Source organism: Triticum dicoccoides, chromosome 2A, assembly GCF_002162155.2.
Source record: "Triticum dicoccoides isolate Atlit2015 ecotype Zavitan chromosome 2A, WEW_v2.0, whole genome shotgun sequence".
NCBI lineage: Eukaryota > Viridiplantae > Streptophyta > Magnoliopsida > Poales > Poaceae > Triticum > Triticum dicoccoides.
This window is the reverse complement of record NC_041382.1, coordinates 785,913,772-785,933,863: the sequence shown is the minus strand read 5'-3', so window position 1 is coordinate 785,933,863 and position 20,092 is coordinate 785,913,772. Positions and strand designations below refer to the sequence as shown.

At 47.1% G+C, this 20,092-nt stretch overlaps 2 protein-coding genes across 3 annotated transcripts; one reads left to right on the top strand and one right to left on the bottom strand.

Annotated features, from left to right (window-relative positions):
- The first annotated feature begins 852 nt into the window (after nt 1-852).
- LOC119357319 (chitinase 2-like) lies at nt 853-2,297 on the top strand. The gene is made up of 2 exons (XM_037624318.1): nt 853-1,130; nt 1,562-2,297. The coding sequence occupies exons 1-2, from the start codon at nt 853-855 to the stop codon at nt 2,295-2,297; spliced, it is 1,014 nt and encodes a 337-aa protein (XP_037480215.1).
- A 483-nt stretch (nt 2,298-2,780) lies between these two features.
- On the bottom strand, nt 2,781-11,127 carry LOC119357318 (DNA-directed RNA polymerase II subunit RPB1-like). 2 transcript variants are annotated; one of them, XM_037624316.1, is made up of 14 exons: nt 11,044-11,127; nt 9,995-10,258; nt 9,157-9,456; nt 8,909-9,067; nt 8,647-8,808; nt 8,303-8,523; nt 8,092-8,233; nt 7,657-7,992; nt 7,291-7,577; nt 6,953-7,211; nt 3,680-6,843; nt 3,449-3,520; nt 3,285-3,344; nt 2,781-3,177 (listed from the first exon to the last, which is right to left on the bottom strand). In XM_037624316.1, exons 1-14 carry the CDS (start codon nt 11,125-11,127, stop codon nt 3,084-3,086), a joined length of 5,604 nt encoding a protein of 1,867 aa, XP_037480213.1. In that variant the 3' UTR covers nt 2,781-3,083. The 2 variants fall into 2 exon arrangements, with proteins under 2 accessions (XP_037480213.1, XP_037480214.1); XM_037624317.1 differs by lacking the exons at nt 3,285-3,344; nt 3,449-3,520.
- Nucleotides 11,128-20,092: the final 8,965 nt, after the last annotated feature.

Sequence of the window (20,092 nt, the reverse complement as noted above, 5' to 3'; positions counted from 1 at the left end):
AACAAATCTATTTTAGATAAAATGCACAAGGGGTACTCGGATTTAAATTAATAAAGCAGTACCGACACCGGCCAACTCAAAACTCCACCACCAACCTGCCCACAATCCAGAGATTAGTGGGAGAACTCTTCGAAGACGCCTTTGAGAAGGATAATGACGCCCATGGTTTCGTCGCCGCCGTCATCGCCCCTTGTCAAGGACTTAAGCTTTCGCCCAAAGGGACCCACAACAGCCTCACCAGACCTTGGAAGACGGCCAGGCACACCAATAGCCCCCAAGGGCCAAGGCCCGCGCTATCTGTGACCCTTGTGTAATACACTATATATAGTACACATCGCAAAGTTGCAGTACATGTTCTTTTTAGTAGAAGCTAATTTTATCATCATTTTTTAACCTAATCCCATGTGTATACACTAGTAGGAGTAGACGACACCAAATTTGAGCAGATCAGTATAACTTTTAGGAACAGGACAATATACAGGCTAATCCTGTCCTCTTTTTTGTTGCGCTCAAATCCCAACAGTGCACCTCTTCGTCACATGGTTCAATGAAGATGTGCCACATGGTTCATCAGTATGAACTAATTCATCAATCAGACGTGGTTGATCGGTGATTGTTGGGTACATTTCAACAATTTATGAGAGAAGACGTGTCACATGGTCCTGTAGTGATGAAGATGATAAGGGGAACTCGTGACACGTCCAGACTTCAACCAACGAGCAGCGAGTGAGTAGCACGGCACGGCTCAACCGATTTTCCACGCATAGAATTGATCTATAAATAGCGGATCTAGGTTGGCGCCATAATCTATCAGCAGGCATCAAGATCAACCAGACCGTGCCTACACTGAGAATGAGAGGCCCGAGGAGGGTGGCGGCCATCCTGGCCATCGTCCTGGCGGCGGCGCTCGCTACGGCGGCCCGCGCCCAGCAGTGTGGCTCGCAGGCCGGCGGCGCGACGTGCCCGAACTGCCTCTGCTGCAGCCGCTTCGGTTACTGTGGCAGCACCTCCGACTACTGCGGAGCCGGCTGCCAGAGCCAGTGCAGCGGCTGCGGCCCCACTCCTCCTGGACCCAGCCCTGGCGGGGGCGTGTCGTCCATCATCTCTCAGGGTGGACACGGTCCGGGCCGGTCCGGTCCCTGACCGAGCCACCGTTTGGACCGGCCGCCGGCGGTCCGGACCAGACCGGACCGACCAGCCTCGCGGTCCTGGTTTCAAGGACCGGACCGGCGGCACTGAAGCCCGGGGCGGACCGAGCGGACCGGCCAACCACTATCAGCGACGACGTGCACGGGTGCGCTGGCAAGGTGGGCGACGTGCGCACGACTGTGGCGAGGTGGGCGACATGCGATAGCGCGGGCGTCGAAGGGCGACCTGCTATGGAAAGTGATCTGGGTGGCGCGGCTGTTAGCCATTATTTTCTCTGTACCGTGATGTTTCTTTCTTTGGCAGTTTTTCTACAGCATGCAAGCAATATAGCACCTGCATGAGCCCGTGATTTTCTCTGTGAGGGCCTCGCCGTGATTAGAGGATCAAATTGAACGTGGAGTTGATCGTCAAGGGACATCTTCCAGCAGTTCCTGCTCCACAGCAACCAATGCACAGATGCCGGCGGGTTCTACACGTACGACGCATTCCTGGCCGCGGCCGCCGCGTTCCCGGCCTTCGGCACCACGGGGAGCACCGAGACGCGGAAGCAGGAGGTGGCAGCCTTCTTCGGGCAGACCTCCCACGAGACCACCGGCGGGTGGGCCACCGCACCCGACGGCCCCTACTCCTGGGGATATTGCTACAAGCGGGAGCTGGGCTCACCGCCCGACTACTGCCAGCCATCGTCGGAGTGGCCGTGCGCGCAAGGAAGGCAGTACTACGGCCGCGGCCCCATCATGCTCTCCTGGAACTACAACTACGGCCCCGCGGGGCGCGCCATTGGCGTGGACCTGCTCAACAACCCGGACCTGGTGGCGACCGATGCCACGGTGTCGTTCGAGACGGCGTTGTGGTTCTGGATGACGCCGCAAGCGAACAAGCCGTCATCCCACACCGTGATCACGGGCCAGTGGACGCCAACGGCTGCCGACAACGCGGCGGGAAGGGTGTCTGGCTATGGCGTCATCACCAACATCATCAACGGCGGGCTCGAGTGCGGCAGGGGGCAGGACAGCCGTGTTGCCGACCGGATCGGGTTCTACCAGCGCTACTGCAACATCCTTGGCGTCGGCTGCGGAAGCAACCTCGACTGCTACAACCAGAGGCCCTTCGTTGAAGGGCTTTTGATCCAGCAAGTAACGCAGTAACAACATACTAAGATCTAAATCTAGCGTCAGTCCTCGATGCATGCCTGTGTGCATGTGATTACTGATAAATAATCTCGAGGAATACTCTATGAGTAAATAAAATGGATGAATAAACTTGCCGTTGTTGTGTGTGAGCATCGCTCAACACGACCACAGGTCCTTTACTGAAAACATGTCTTCCCATGTACTGTATTTCATTTGGATAACTCAAAAGCGAGAAATTCACGTGGATAACATTTCTATCAACAGAGAATTAAACATTAGAACAAAAATATGAAAATTACCTGACAGCAGTAACAGTAAGTTGTGACCCTTCATAATTACTCAGGTGTGAAGTTTGATACTAGAAATTAGCACAAGAGGCAGCCTTCACAGGAAATCGAGGACATGGTGCAGCTCAAAAACATTTAAGCACAGCAAAGGCCTACCAAACGCCAAAGCAGCAACAGGAAATATGCAGGACTTACAAATGCACTCCACAGCTGAGTAGCAAATACTAAGTTCCAATGGAAACATTAACATAACAATCCGGTCAACAACATCATCAACATATCAATCCGATCAACAACACATTATTAAGTACAATTGCAAATTCTCAACAACACAGTTACTGGGGAGTATCACTCACAACATCTATCATACATAACAACTCAAGTTCAGCAGCAATTCATCGGCAAGCGCAGCAAACCCAATGCCTGTTCTGGCGACGCGGAAGGAAACAAGAACAACAGCTAGTGCGGTGTGCTTCTGCCTCGGCCAGCAGTAATTTTCTCTGAGTTGGTGGCTTCAGGGAGCAGTCTCCTTGTACTTGTCACTAGTTTGCGGCTCGGTGGATATCGGCGAGTAGCCCGGTGCGGTGGGGGAGTAGCTTGCAGTGGGGCTGCACGCTCAAAAGTGACATCGTCAGAAGAGCTAACCAATGGTGTACTTCCATCAAGGGCAGATCGACGAGATAGATAAGCCTGAATATGCATTTAATTTAATTACCTGTAGTTTGGAGAAGTTGGGGTGTAATCTGGGCTAGGTCCTCCAGAGGTAGTGATCGGGCTGCAGCATGCAGGCAGTGAGTTAGTAAACCCATTGTATTTGTCACAGCAACAGGTGTTCTTTAAGTTGAAACAAGGAGGATGATCAACTGAAATTCGGCTCACCTTGCCGGGCTGTATGACGGGCTTGGTTGCGCATACGACGGTGAGGTGGGCGAGTAAGACGGTGAGGTCGGGCTGGAGAAACAGACATGTCAGCAAGAATAAGCGCAAGTATTTTGCTTCGAGCATCAACCGATAATAAGGCCAGGGCTATCCACTTTACGGAAAAGAAAAACTAAAAATGTATGAATAGAATACCACCAGAAAGTCTATGAACAGAAGTTAGAGAATTACCTGTAGTTTGGAGAAGTCTGACTGTACGGGCTCATCATCCTTGGGCTGCTTGGAGAATAGATATTTGAAGGACTGTACTTGGCCGAAGAAGGGCTGTAGCTCGGTGAAGTAGGGCTGTAGCTCGGTGACGTCGGGCAGTAACCAGGCGATGACGGACTGTATGCAGGTGATGTCGGGCTGTACGAGGGCGATGTCGGTCTGTATGAGGGCGACGTCGGGCTATAAGTTGGTGATGAAGGGCTGTATGAAGGAGATGTGGGGCTGTATGATGGCGATGTTGGGCTGTAAGATGGTGAAGTCGGGCTGTATGAAGGAGATGTCGGACTATAAGATGGCGACGTTGGGTTATAAGATGGCGACGACGGGCTGTATGCCGGAGACGTCGGGCAGTATGCTGGAGAGGTCGGGCTGTATGCAGGAGATGTCGGGCAGTATGCCGGAGAGGTTGGACTGTAGCTTGGCGAAGTGGGACAGTATGCCGGAGAGGTTGGACTGTAGCTAGGAGATGTGGGGCTGTAGCTCGGAGATGTGGGAGAGTATGATGGACTGCTCGGACTGTAGGAAGGAGAGCCAGGAGTATATGATGGCGATGCAGGGCTGTAGCTGGGTGATGCGGGGCTGTATGACGGAGAAGTGGGGCTGTAGCTGTGTCCTGGCCCTGGGCTGTAGCTGGGTGATGCGGGGCTGTATGACGGAGAAGTGGGGCTGTAGCTGTGTCCTGGCCCTGGGCTGAACACCGGAGAAGATGGACTGTAACCCCCCGAGGACGGGCTGTAATTCGACGGCATGGGCGAGAACGCCATGCCGCCAACATACGGCGAGAACTGAGCATCTGTGAGGGGGGAAACCCGGAAATTCGGGCTCAGCAATGGAGACATCATTCCAGAGGGTGAACGCGCCGGTGTGACACCATAGTCCAGAGTGTCAATATAGCTCGGGAGTTGGAGCTCAATGGCCTGCTTCAGCATCTGGTCATTCAGATACAATCCACACCCTCCTGTACCAATAGGTGCAAGCTGGCCAAGCATAATGTTCTCTGTGACACCTCTCAGGTAATCAGATTCAGCATATACAGCAGCATCAAGCAGGATATCCACCGTCTCTTCAAAAGAACATCTCATGAGAGGCCCTGTGTCGTTACGATTTATGCCGTGCCTAGTAATCGCCATCAGGTGACCTCTGTACGTCATCATATCGCAGAGAATGGCCAGATGCCGGTAGTTGACATAAGACCCATCAAAAGATATCACCACCCTCAGCTCATCCAAGAGGGACCTACGGACAGCCTCGATGCCAAGAACCTCAATCACTTCAATCAAATGATTACTTGTTGTCCTAGAAGGATCAACGTCCTCATGACACATGACGGCCAAGAGGTTTACACCTTCTGTATCAAGCATCCACTCCTCTTCTCCTTTGAAACCTTCCTTCTCATCAAATTTATTCACCTTCCCCTTTTTGATGAAGACCTTGTTAATATCTGGAATGCCTCGAAGGGCCATCTCAGTCAACATGTTCCCCTCAATCTTCTTGAGGAAGACATCGTCCTCGGCAGATTCACCCTGTGCCTCTCCTCCTTTTGGAGGAGCTTCGTCGTTTGCGATACGGACACGAAGGATGAGCTTATCCGCGTTGTCATCATTGAATATGCATGACAAGTCGTCATCAAACTCATGATTGATCTTCTCTGCAATATCAGCCATGCTCAACTTCTTATCAACCATCATCTCGCGGTTCAGTTCAATACGCAGCAGCCAAGGAGACATCTTATCCGGGTCGACATCCTCATCGGGCATCTCATAGTATGACCTGACAAAGTCCACATCCTCGGGAATGAGGGTTCCTAGAGGATCAGGATCATACCATATCTCAGTGGCATGGGTCACACTACGCAGCGTGGTGTACTCCAGGGCACACTGGACATTCTTGGCCGATTCTTTCCTGCTGTTCACCCCAGGCTTTAGGAAGACAGACAGAGATGGAGTCTTTATCTTCTTGGCGACGTTGATAATCTCTCTTAATCTGGGAACACCAAGGGTAACATTCTTAGCACTAACACCAGCATAATGGAAAGTATTCAGCGTCATCTGAGTTGCTGGTTCTCCAATGGACTGTGCAGCCACACATCCAATCATTTCACCAGGAGCCACCAAAGACTGCAGGAATCTCGATTCAATCTCACCAATGACCCATTCGAAAGATTCCTTTGTAAGCCTGTATTCTTTCAAGACCCTCTTGCTAGCAAATGTGCTGCGAAGCAGGATATTGAAGAGCAGAGTAGCGTTCTTCTGAGCCTCAATGCTCATGGCGTCGTCGCCAGGGACAACCTTGAGCCTTTCTTGCAGCTTATCAATTGCTTCCACGATTTCCATTGGGTGCATGTCAGAAGGTTTTCTTAGATCAATCTTGAAAGTCTTCTGAGCATTCCAGATAAGCCGCTTGAGGTTGACAGGCATAGGCCATGTACCCTCGCCAGTTGTGGTAATTTCTTGCCCAAGTTGTAATCTGTCAACTTCCAATTTCTGAAGCTCTGCCTCAAACACATTTCTGAATTCACGAATGGTCTTCAAATCCTCAACATGGTCAGGCAGCATGTAATTAGGCTTCCAGTTCATATCATTCAGTTCATAACGGAACACATTATCAAACTCATCCTTTTTCATCTTCAGGGAGTCCAGTTTCTGGGATTCAATCCAAACAGCATCCATGCCGTCTTCTCCATACAAGAATTGAATGACATCGCCAAGGGAGTTTCTCACGGTACCATCATATTTCACCATGATGTCCTCCATAGCCTTCACGAGCCTCCGCTGAATATATCCTGTCTCAGAAGTTTTCACAGCAGTATCAATCAAACCTTCTCTACCACCCATAGCATGGAAGAAAAATTCCTGTGGTGTCAGGCCTCGAAGGTAAGAGTTCTCCACAAATCCACGGCTTTCGGGGCCGTAGTCATCTTTCGTGAAGTGGGGCAAGGTACGATCAACAAAACCAAATGGAATCCGCTTGCCCTCAACGTTCTGCTGTCCGACACAAGCAGTCATTTGTGAAATATTAATGAAACTGCCTTTTGAGCCTGCAGTGACCATAGCTTTCAAATTGTTGCTCTCGGACAAACTCTTCTGGGCACTACTGCCAGATTCATCACGAGCCTTGTTAAGAACCTAGCATGAGAAACAGATATGTCAAAACAAGTATATCAAGAAAGTTATTTATCGCAAACTCCTATTTTCCCAGATGAAAGAACCAAACAAGGACATTCAGCTATTGTACCTGATTTACTCTATTTTCAAATGATTCCATCATCGTGCGTCCTGGCTCAGGTTCCAGCTCCTTCTCTTGCGCTTGCTTAATAAGCCCATTCACTTCAATCTTGGCGTTTGCGATTGTCTCATTAATTTTTTCCATAGTATCTGCATCTGCAATTGTATCCCCGATCCCAATACTGAAACCATTTTGCAGAAGCCAATAGTTGACCAGCCACTGTGTATGACCCAAGAACTTCCGTGCCGCATCTGGACCTACCTCTTCCCTACAAACAGTTAAATCAAAATTATTTAGCAGAGGAGAACATGTTTGCTAAAATCTGCAATGCACCTTTTATTACTTACCAAATAACATGAATAAGACTTCCACTTGATGCCCCAAGTGTTTTTTTGCAAAGTGTACCAGATAGAAGCTCTCCCTTCTCTATCCGGACCACAGTATCACCAGGAGTTGTAAATCCATTTTCTGTTTCAGCGTGCCAGGCTGAAAATCTAATTAAATTAATTAACTTGGGGATGATCAAGTTGAAAACTTGTTTGCCAGTCCAAATCGGCCTTGGTTTCAAAATGGTAGGGGCTGGGACCTTCCCATCAAAATCTTCCCACCACATTAAGATGTTCATAAATACATCCTGGGAGAAATTAGCACAGTAAGCTACAAAACCACAGAGAGTAATATTTAAGGTGTTCAAGGAAAGTATTATTGTTAACCTTTTCGATGAGAGTATCCCTTTTGGTCATTTTTCGACACCCAAGAAGTGTGTCCTGGACAATACCCATGACAGGTCTATTTGCTTGAGGTGACACAATACATTTCGGCACCATCATCAACTCTAAAACTTCAGCTCTGGTCTCAAATGACTGAGGAACATGCATATTCATTTCATCCCCATCAAAATCAGCATTGTACGGTGAAGTGACAGACAAGTTCAGGCGAAAAGTCGAGTAGGGCATAATTTTAATGCGATGGCCCATGATAGACATTTTGTGGAGACTGGGTTGTCGGTTGAAAAGAACAAAATCTCCATCATTGAGGTGCCTTTCCACCTGAGAAGTCAAGCGCAAATTGTGTGAGCTAAAACAAAAAAGGAAAATTTCATGATGCCACATTAAAACAGTAGATGATGCAACGATGTCGGTACTAACCTTGTAACCAAGCTCCAAATGCTGATCGCTACTTTTCTTCACATAGCGAAGATCCAGCCTCTGGCCATCTTCCCTAATAATGTACTTCGCTCCTGTCTTGCCTGGGGGAGGGTGAGGCCCATATTCTACTAGTTCTTTCAACCTGGTATAATCAGATTTAGACATTATTTATCAAATATCAATGCAGAAGAGCAACAGCAAATTAGTTTACCTCTCAATGTTGTATGGAGTGACAGTTTCTGGGTATGTCAGATTCAAAGCAATACTCCATGGCACCCCCAATTGATCAATGTTGATATTCGGATCTGGTGTGATGACGGTACGAGCTGAGAAATCAACACGCTTCCCCATTAAATTTCCTCTAATCCGGCCTTCTTTTGCTTTCAGCCTGCTGCAAATCGACTTAATAGGCCTTCCAGAACGCTGAGTGGCCTGAATATTTTCAACAAAAAATATTCAGAACAATTTATCCATTACTGCATTTTTAGGTGAAACAAGTGGGGGGAAAATATTCGTTAATGCTTAATACAGGAAGTGGACTTATAGACTACTCACCCTTGGTTGTCCAGGAAGATCATTATCGAAGTATGTTGCAATGTGAAACTGCAACAGCTGAGCAAACTCTGTTATAATGTGAGCTGGGGCTCCATTTCTCTCTTGCCTCCTCAAATTCTCATTATGTCGAATTATCATCGCTAATTGATGAGTCAAATCATCCTGTCGAAACAGAAGCAACGACAAGATAAACAGTTAGTAAAAGGGCACCCTGTGAACCAACCATTGGATTCGTAATCATTTTAGTAGTAACTGGGCTAACCTCGCTTCTGGAGGAAGTATCCATCATGACAGATGGTCTCACAGGGGGCGGAGGAATTGGGAGGACTTGCAGTATCATCCAATCAGGACGAGCAAATTCAGGGTTCAGGCCCAATAAAAGACAGTCCTCGTCACTTATACGCTTGAGAACATTAAGGACCTGTCCCAACAAACCATGATGTGATCCATATGGTTAAATGAAAATTCTTAATTAGAACCTACTGAATTGAGCAAAGATAATGTAAATACCCTCTCGGCGGAGAGAATTTGCTTTCGCTCCACTGGTTCCGGGAGTTGATCTTGCTCATCATTTTTCTTCTTTGTTGTTTTAAACTCTGCAACCATCTTCATACCATCAACTGTGATATTTGGCTGCTGAGCCCCACAACCACCTTTTTTCTTCACTGGCTCTTCAGTGTCCTGCTGATCCTGACCCTCAAGGTCTTCACCCCCAGAGCAAACCTTTTTGCTCTTGCAAGCATCATAAATTCTTCTTAATCTATTTTTGGGGTTCTTGATTTTCAGAGCCTGCTGGAACTTGGTATCTTCCTGCAAGATATATATCACTGATAAGTAACATGCCAAATCAGTGCGCACAACAATAAATGGTCCATTATTGAGTTAAACCATAAATTTCTTTATTATTCGGCTCCGTGGTGCTGATTAGAATGTTGGTCTCCAGGTCCATAAAAAAGATGCGAGAAGTCTAAAGCAGTCGCATCTACAGCTCATCATACCCAACACAAATGATTCTAGCTATATCTCAAAATTACCATGTTGGTTGAGAAGAGGTGCAAAATTGGACAAACATAGATATGGTGAGAACTAAGATTGCTATGATTTGGGTGTAGCTTGTCTGGCACATCGGAGACCCTTCCTTTCAGTTAGGCTAGATATGCACCAACCAATAACCAGTAATGCACCAACCAATAACCAGTAAAATGCACAGGTCTTAAAAAGGAAACCTAACCTACAGAAGGGTCATTCGGTTTGGATAGATATATGCATCAACCAGCAACCAGTAAGATGCACAGCTCTTAAAAACGAAACCAGACCGGCAGAAGGGTCAAGAAGATGTTGGCAGTACCTCGTCCGCGAGGATCTTGGAGCAATTGAAGCACACGCAGCGCATTACGGAGAGCACGGTCTTGATGAAGCCGATATGGAACATGGGCTTCGCAAGCTCGAGGTGGCCAAAGTGGCCCGGGCACTCGGCCATCCCAGCCATACATGTGTCGCACTTGAGTTTCCGGTCAATGGTGCCCAAACGGGGGTCGCTCAGACCCCCGGACTTCACCTTGCCCCTCTCCGTAGTCTCCGCATGCTCTATCATGACCACCGACATTTGTCTCTGCAAATAAGGAAAGCAACAAAAGAATTCTCAGTCAGATCCATTCCTAAAATGGTGCACATTTCCATATCGACCCGCCACAATTACAAAAACGGTCACCGGTACCGTTAAACCGTTACAAAATAACGGTCGTCGGACATTTGAACCGAATAAATCGTCATACTGTCAAATCCATCTTATTAATTACTAGATCTAAGTAAGAGAAAAGCAACATTTTATTCAAGAGAACTTATACACTGAACAACAACCTAATCAAAAGCAAACTGTAAAATCAAGTGTGAAGATAATACACAAATCTATGCAAACTGTGCCTCAGAGAGTTCAAGCAAACACCTCATAGGCCAATAAGAACATCGATTAGCACTTTGTTGGATCGGGCAGTCAAGACTTTTGATGTATAAGAGAATTTCAACTTGACCTAATATATATCAATCCTACCACAACTTACTCAGAACGAACCATAGACTTACAAGTTACACGGCCATGTATTCTGCTCCGCCCGAAATTCTCTCTCGACTAATTCCCCGTGTTAGCAAAAACCAAACAACAACCACAGATATGTTCACCGTGCCAAACCCAAAACCCTAGGTATCCGTCAGATCGATCAAACTCGCTACCCAAGCACCAAAAAAAGCCGAATCTACAACCATCCGGGAGTGGGAACTGCACGAGATCCGACTCCGACTCCACGCAGGGAGTGCAGATCAGAGGAGATGAAGGACGGATCCAAGATCAAGATGAAGGAACGCGGTGGGTGGGGGTGGGGGTGGGGTGTGGGGGATTACGATCTCGTCGGGGCTGAGCACGCCGAACTGGACGAGCTTGACCTTGGCCACCTCGGCCGGCGAGTGCGGGAACCGCGCGTCCATCGCGGCCCCACGTCGTCGGCGGCGCCGGCGCCGACAAGATCGATCTCGGACCGCCGACGCTTCGCTCGAGTCGGCGAAAGGGGATCGGCCTGGGGCAATGTGCGTCTGGGGAAGAGGGTGGGGGGTCGGGGTCTATTTATAGACGTATCCTGCGCCGGGCCGGCTACCGTGAGCCGGAGCAAATTAGGGTTTTTTTCTAGGACAGAAATGAGGCTTCTTTAGTGGGTATATCTTTTTCCCTGGTGGGCTTTTTTTCTTCTTGACGAACCTGTGATGCAGTTTATCGAGTCTTTTTCATTTTTGAATATCTTTTTTTCAAAAAAAATTAGTTGTCATGGTTCCATTTTGATATGCGTGCGTATTCATCGCATAATAATGGGGTGCCCGTATAGCTACTCGTTTGGTCGTGAACTTGTGGTTTACTATTTCAGACCGCATGGAGAGCACCTCTACATGGTGGGCGTTGAATAAGGTCATTGCATGATAATTAATTTCATCGCTTGCTTGTCGGATCAATCCATCTGAGTTTGTCGGTCGGTGGAAGAAAACCCTTGACCTAGCCATCCTCGCCAGTCATCTCCTTTTACCATGCTCACATGGTGTCCACTCCAGATTACGCCCCTGCCTCCTCGGCATTGTCGTTTCTACACAACTTTTGGGTGGCATATCAAATAAATGATCAAAAACTTGGTCGTAACTTTTGGGACTGGGAACTGCACGAGATCCAACTCTGACTCCATGCAGGGAGAGCAAATTAGAGGAGATGAAGGACGAATCTGAGATGAACAAACGCGGTGTGTAGGGGTGTTGGGGATTACGATCTCGTCGGAGTTGAGGACGCCGAACTGGACGAGCTGCACCTTGGCCACCTCGGCCGGCGAATGCGGGAACCGCGCGTCCATCGCGCTCCTACGTTGTCGGTGCCGCCACCTACACCGACAAGATCGATCTTGAACCGCCTCTGCTCTAGTCTGCGAAAGGGTATCGACATCGGACAGGTGCGTCTAGGGAAGAGGGTGGGTGTCGGGCTTTATTTATAGACCTAACCTGCGTCGTTGGGCGGGCTACCGCGAGCCGGGGGAAGTGAGGTTTTCTTCAATGGGAATATCTTTTTTCTTGATGGGCTTTTTTTATTCTTGACTTTGCTTATGGTTTGGTGTTTTTTTTTAGTTCTCGTGGTTTCATTTTTAATGAGATAGAACCGAGAGAGGGTCCCTGTTTATAAAAATAATAATGAGGTTCCTTTTCTGTGGGAATACCACGCAAACGCAGATGCTCACATGTGCATATGTACTCATTGCATAACGATGGAGTTCCCGTATAGCTGCTCGTATGGTCGTGAACTTGTGGTTTGCTATTTCAGACTGCGTCGAGAGCATCTCTACATGGTGGGTGTTGAATAAGGTTGTTGCTTGGTAATTAATTTCAACGCTTGGTTGTCGGATCAATCAATGTGAGTTTGTCGGTTGGTGGCAAAAAACCTGGTGCCACCCATGCGGCAAATTATTCCATTGACCTAGCCACCCTCGCCGTTCATCTCCTTTTACCCTGCCACGTGGCGTCGGCTCCAGCTTATGACCCCCTGCCTCCTCAATGTTGTCATTTCTACACAAGTTTTGGGTGGCATATCAAAAAAAATGATCAAATACTATATCACAGGTTGCCGCCATAGGTCCGGCAAAATGGATAATGTTCATCTGGATAAAAATACATTTAAGCAACAAGTGTTATGATAGGTAAGAAGAAAAAAGGTTTCATATCGATAGATTGGTTTAATAGTACAGTCCACCATCACTGTAAGAATGATCATGTACACACACAAAAACACAATTCATGGAACCGCGTCCACCGCACCCCCACGTCGGCGGTATCGCCGCCGCCAAGGTCGATCTCACACCGCCTCGGTTGGTGTCCCCTTTGCAGTAAATTCTTGCATTAACCTAGCCCCTAGCCTGCATTCTTCTCCTTTTACCCTGCTCATGTGGCATCGACTCCAGCTTACACCCCCTGCCTCCTCAGCGTTGTTGTTTCTCCGTAACTTTTTGGTGGCATATCAAAAAAATGATTGAATACTATATCACAGGTCGCCGCCATAGGTCCGGCGAAATATGGGTAATGTTCATCTGCGTAAAAGATCATTTAAGCAACTAGCGCTATGATAGGTAACGAAAAAAGGTTTAGTATAGATAGGCTGGTTGAATAACATAGTCCACCATCACTGTAAAAATATCCATTTACACACAAAAAGACACAATTCATGGAGCCATGTGTCTATCACGCCCCCACGTTGGTGGCGGTGCCACCGCCTATGCTCGAGTCGGCAAAAGGGGATCGGCCTGGGACACGGTGCGTCTGAGGAAGAGGGTGGGGGATGGGCTTTATTTATAGATGTATCATGCGGCAGGGGGGATACGGTGGGCCGGAGGAAATGAGTTTTTTTGTGGGAATATTTTTTCTCCGATGGGATATTTTTTCTTTTTGGCGAACCTAGAGATGTTGAGTTTGGGATACCGGATGATGTTCGCAGTTTCATTTTGAATGAAATGAAACCAGGGGTGAGCCCCTATTTATTGAAAAAGAAACAAGTTTTTATCCGAGTGGAATGCAATCAAACACCGATGTGCGTACGTACTCATCTCATAATGATGGAGTGCCCGTGTTGTCGTGAACTTGTGGTTTGCTATTTCAGATCGCATCAGGAGCATCCCTTCATTATGGGGTGCTGAATAAGTCTGTTCCTCCGCAATTAATTTCAACACTCGGTCATCGTTTGTCAGTTGGTGGCAAAAACTCCGGTGCCACCCTCGCAAGAAATTCTTCCATTGACACTGCCATAGGTCCGACTCAAAATGGATATTGTTCATATGCATAAAATTTATTTAAGCAACTAGTGCTATGATAGGTTGGTTGAATCATATAGTCCACCATCACTATAAAAAGTTCATTTGCACACAATTCATGTGAGTAGACAAATAGTTTGATATGCATTTTTTTTAAGAAAATAAGCTATACCTTTAGTGAGAAAATAAAATATATGTGTGCATGCTTTGACCAACAAAGGAGCATCTTTTTGACTCTCGTGAACGGTTCTTCATGCCAAGTGTACAATATTTTGATCCAAAAAACGTTTACAATATTTTTGAAACTAACTTTCCACAAACCACTTCAAAATTTCAGCATGTTTGTCCATATGGTATTGATGAACGAGTATTTATTTTTCTTTATTTATATTTTTTGAGCTGGTTTATTTATATTTGAAAACATGTTGCTTCTTGTGCAGGTAGTCGTTTTTTTTAAATAAAGCAAATATTATTTTAGGACAAACTACAAAGCATCCATAGTATTTGAAAATGGGCTTCTATCATAGAATCCCACATAATCATTACACCATCACCACCACAAGCACAACCGATATCGAAAAGAATTCCGTTCTACGTGGGAGTTATGTCTTGTGTACTACAAGACGCGTAGCTCCAGCTCGCCTCAGGCACGAGGCTAGTGGGCTGGCCTAGTACTGAAGTTGTCGGTGCGCGATTATGTTTTCTCTGTGTTTTTTCGATATTGCGCACTATCATTTAGTTATTGTTATTTTTTTCCTAATCGCACGGTAGACTTCATCCGAGACACATGTGTAATTTTGCTTCCTTCAAAGAAATAATCTTTCTTGACCGTTTGCATCAGTACTCTTTGTTTTTTTACTAGTTTTTTTTTCTTTTTTCCTTTTTCAATTTTTTATTTTGTTTTCTTTGTTTCTTTCTTCATTTTTTCTTAGAACTTTTCCCCAACATGTATTCATTATATATATATATATATATATAAGGTACATTTTTGTATACATAAAAAAATTGTATACATTTAAGATATGCCAAATATATTATTAACATTTTTCTATATATTTTGTTGTCTACTTTTTCTACACAATTTACATGTTCCGTATACAATTTTTGTAATAAATGTTTAACATTTTTCAAATAAAAATACTATATTTTTATATGTGTGTCTTGATGTAACATAAATTATAAACATTATACATTTTGTATACATATGAAACATTCTTTTTGTAAATGTTTAACATTTTTCAAACACATGATTAACATTCTTCAAATACTCCCTCCATTCCAAGATAAGTATCATGATTAACAAAGAGAGTACATATTATATAACATTTTCGAATACATGTTAGATATTTTTCAAATACACATGCAAACATCTTTTTGAATTATATAAACATTTTCGAAACTGCACGGAATTTTTTGTACATTGTATAAAGAATTTTCAAAAATGCCTCAAATTATTTTAGAAATGTGTGAACATTTTTCTAAATGCATCATACTTTTTTTTGAAAAAAATCCATTTTACTACTCTGAAGAAAATGGCTGGTTCACATAACCCCTTGATTATTTTTTCGGTTCCCTTAACCCCTTAATCTATTCAATACCGTTCAAAATTCTTCTCTGATGGTTTTGCTCAGATTGTTTGCTGATATGGACGTGGTCAAAGCGGTATTTGACCAGCTAGTGGGTCCCGGGAAACCACGTCACAATTTTGAGCCTTGTTTTTCTTCCAGGACCACCGCTTGTCTCCTCGTGGCTGGAAAATACGCCAAGGCGGGGCTTGCCTGCTCCGCGGCTGTGCTCCCATCCGTGCTCCGCGATAATCCTACGGCCCTCAGCGCTATCCACGTCTCCCCCAAATCAGTAATAAATACGCACCAAATAAACCAGCCGAACCGTCTTATCCCCTTTCCGCAAGCCTGCTCTTCCATGGAGAAAAGAAACGGCCTTCGGCCACCAGCCGAGGCCGCCATCTTCCCCAGCCGGCCTGCTGCCTTGCGCACTGCAGCTTGTCCGGTGGCCGCGCGACGTCCTCGTTGCCGGCTCGAGCACTAGTGAGACTAGTGCTCCGCGTAGGCATGCGTCATGAATCGGTGGACATTCTGGTTATACGACATGAATGCCATTAGACATGACTGCATTCCTGCATACATAGGATGCAGAGGAACGAGCGATTCAGATTCAAACACATATATTTATAAATTGTACAACATTGACTGATGAGATGGGATGAGATGCCTATGAGATATGTGGCATAAAAACACAATTAGCATGTCGTTGCCATGAGTTGTTCGTCATGATATTGACTAACTGACTGAGCACTGACGTTGTACTAATAAATCAAGCACTGCCCAAGTAAGCATGGTAGCTGCTGGTGATTTGGTTCTTGGTTGTGCGAGCTGCAATAACAATCGGCTGGGTGTTGGATCAGAAGGACAAATCTCTGAGAACGATGACATCAGTTTCGAAGGTATCAGCTGAAGCACATGAAGGTTAGCGTGCGTGCGTTCCTACCACTACCACTAGCGCTGCTGTATCTCTATGCTGGTCGGGCAGCTCGCGCCGGACGAGAAAAAGCGTCATGTGCTAGGATGGGATTAAGGGCGAACGAGGCCATGACAGCCGCAGACACCGAGAGCTGTAGCATGGCAACGGCGAGCATGCAGTCCCCTTCCTGTACGGCACCGTATCGATTGGACAACGGCCGGCCGGCTCCGTCGTCTCCTTTCTTCTGCATGCAAGGGCCAAGAGCGGGCTTGAGGGAAAGGGGATAAGATGGAGCGGCTGGTTTATTTGTTGGTTTTTTCTCTCCTAATTAGCGAGACGTGGGTAGCGCTGAGGGCCGTAGGATCAGTGCGGAGCACGGATGGGAGCACCGTCCATCTAGCTTGTCCCTAAGTCCCGCGAGCGTCGCCCCCTAGAGCGCCCTCCCTCGCACCCGACCACTGTTTTCTGCACTGAATTGAGCGTCGGCGAGACGCCCGAGGATTCTCTGCTCAACGCTTCCGGTCGGCGGCACACTAGCCAGGATCCTAGACATCACCACGGCGAGCGCCCCTACTTCCTGTGCCTGCTACACGTCGTCGTGCTCCGGCCAGCGCCTTGGTCGACCACGGCCGCGCTCACCTACCTCCCATGCCTCTTCTAGGGAGCAGTGAAGACACTCCGGCCATCGCATCGGTCGTCCGCGCTGCGCTCACCGACCTCCCCTACATCTTCTACAGAGCAGTAAAATGAACTGCAGCGGGCAGCAGAGCTTGGCCAAGATGGTAGAGGTCCTCGGAGATGCGCAGCTCAAAATGGAAGGGTTCTTCAGCTTCAGGGGAGCACCACGTTGCTCGGGAAACAGAGGAGAAGAAGCAGGGGTCGCCAGAGGAAGAGATCGAGGCAGTGGATTCTCCGTACGCCGCGGGGGTGCTCCTCCGAGGCATGGCGTTAGTGCGAGCGCTTGGTGCGGCGGCAGGAGATGGACCGTGTGCTCGGTCGCGTCAGGTTGGTGTCGTTGGTCAGCTCCTGGCCCACTGCTTGTCCTATGGCCGGCGCATGGTCTTCTGACCCAGGGCGATGCCCGTTTTTTGCATGGCAGAGGAGATGATGTTGGCCGAAATCACTATTCTGACCTTTTCAGCAATCTTTGCCACAAAATGAACTCGACATGAAAGTATTTCACGATCTGATCCTTTTAGCAACGCCAAAGCCTGTGCCGTTTCTTCTCCATATAAAAACACCGAAGTAGCTCGCGTTTCAGATCCACATTCGAACGCCAAGCTAGCTAGTGCTTCCGACCCACATGGAAACGCCAAGCATGTTGGCGTTGCCGCCCAGACCGAAACGCCATGATTCTTGGCGTTTGTAGCCGATAGTTTGCATGCATGCTATAGAGCCAACGTACACAACACAGGTTGAATTAATGGATGGCTGCTGGCTGAAGCTAGGTACTGAAATGCGGAAGCAGTGCCTACGAGGGAATTGAAAGGAGGGCAGTGCTGAAGGGTGAATCAATGAGTAGAGCCAGGCCAGCCTATCAGGTGCTACAGAGTGAGCAGTAAGAGTACTTCACCTTGAGCCAGCGGGAGTTTATGCTACAAACGCCAATGATCATGGCGTTTCGGCCTGGGCGGCAACGCCAACGTGCTTGGCGTTTCCATGTGGGTCAAAAACGCTAGCTAGCTCGGCGTTTGAATGTGGATCTGAAACGTGAGCTACTCCGGCGTTTTTATATGGAGAAGAAACGTCACGGGATGTGGCGTTGCTAAAAGGGTCAGATTGTGAAATGCTTTCACGTCGAGTTCATTTTGTGGTAAAGATTGTTGAAAAGGTCAGAATAGTGATTTCGTCCGATGATGTTGTCCTCCATCCCGAGCTAGACGACGAGACGCGCGCCATAGCGTGGCCTTGTGGAGATTGGATGGGCGGCTAGGCGAGAGGGAAGAAAGAGACCGGCACGCTGCGCGTGGGGAAGGAGATGCGGTCAGGTGGCGGAGCACCGAGGAGTCGTTGGCTAACGGCGGGGTCAAGGAGCCCCAACCTGACAAGGGCGCCCCAGTGGTCAACTACCGCTTTGACTACCTCCACGTCAGCAAAACAAAATGAGCAAACCCAGCAAAGATGTTTTGTGAACGGTATAGGATAGATGAGGGGTTAAGGGAACAGAAAAAATGCTCAGGGTGTTATGTGAACCGGCCACTTTGTTGAGGGAAGTAAAATGGACTTTTTTCATTTTTTTTCAACGGAAGCACAGATTTGCTTCTGCAAAATGTGCTTCTTGAGAAAAGAAAATTTGTGCTTGTATGACAAGCACATATTAGTTGCTTATGGAAGCACATATTTGCTTCCGCAAAAAGCACAACTGTGCTTTTTAAACAGGAAAAAAACATGTTCTTCCACATAAGCACAACCGTGCTTCTCGAAAAAAATGCTTCCATAAGAATCACAGACTTTGTTTATTTCGTCCTTTTTTTATTGCCAATTTTTTCTGTTTTCATTTTTTTATTCATTTTTTGGGTTTCTCCGTTTTCCTAATTCTCTGTGAATCGGTAGCGGTTGTGGGTGGGTGTGGGGTGTAGGGGATTACGATCTCATCGGGGCTGGCGATGCCGAACTACATGAGCTGCACCTTGGTCACCTTAGCCCAAGAGTGCGGGAACCGCGCATCCATCGCACCCTCACATCGGCGGAGGCGACGCCCAAATCGATCTTGATCCATGTCCTGTCATGTCAACGAAAGGGATCTACCTGGGAATGGGTGCGTCTGAGGAAGAGGGTGGGGGGCGGGCTATTGTTGTAGACGTATCCTGTGCCGGTGGGCTATCATGAGTTGGGTTTTATTCTCATCTAAAAATACATTGCATATGCATTCGTACTCACTGCATAACGACGGGAGCCCATGTGACCGTGAACCTGTGGCTATATGTATCCAAAACAATATAATGTTCTATAATGGTATCATGTAAATAACATCTCAACATATGTATACAAAGCATTCTTGTCAATACGAATATCTTTCAATAGAAATAAACTAAACTAGGCCTACTTCATGAAAGATTCAATACGAATATCTTTTCAATACAAATAACATCTCAACATATGTATCCAAAGCATGTCTTCTCAATACAAATAAACAAAACTAGGGTTACAAAATAATTACATATCATCTACAAATCTTAAAGTCCCACAAATCTATATACATATATGCAACATTCTAATCTAATCAAACAAGGGTTCCACAAATCTTCAGAATAAGATAGATTATATGGACAGAGAGAAGGAGATTGGAGGAGAGTACCTTGTAGGATGGAATGGTGAAGAATTCCACGGACCAAATCGTCAGATCCGAAGATTTTGGGAGATGGGATGGAGAGGGGGAGAGGAGCCAGCCGTCGCCGGGATGCTTCTGTAACTGCTGGAAGAATGGTGTGGGTGGGGGAGGGCTAGTGCGCAGCGGCTGCATATAAGTCACAGTGCAGCGCCTACGGGCTAGGCTTTCAGACGCTGCACTGTGGTGTGCGGGGCCGGAGGTGCCACGCTGGCTAGACGTGCAACGTCTGCGTGCTAGGCACTGCACAGTAGGGTGTGGCGCCTTCATGTCGGGCGTCACTCAAAACGGTCAACTGAGTGATTTTTTTCTTCAA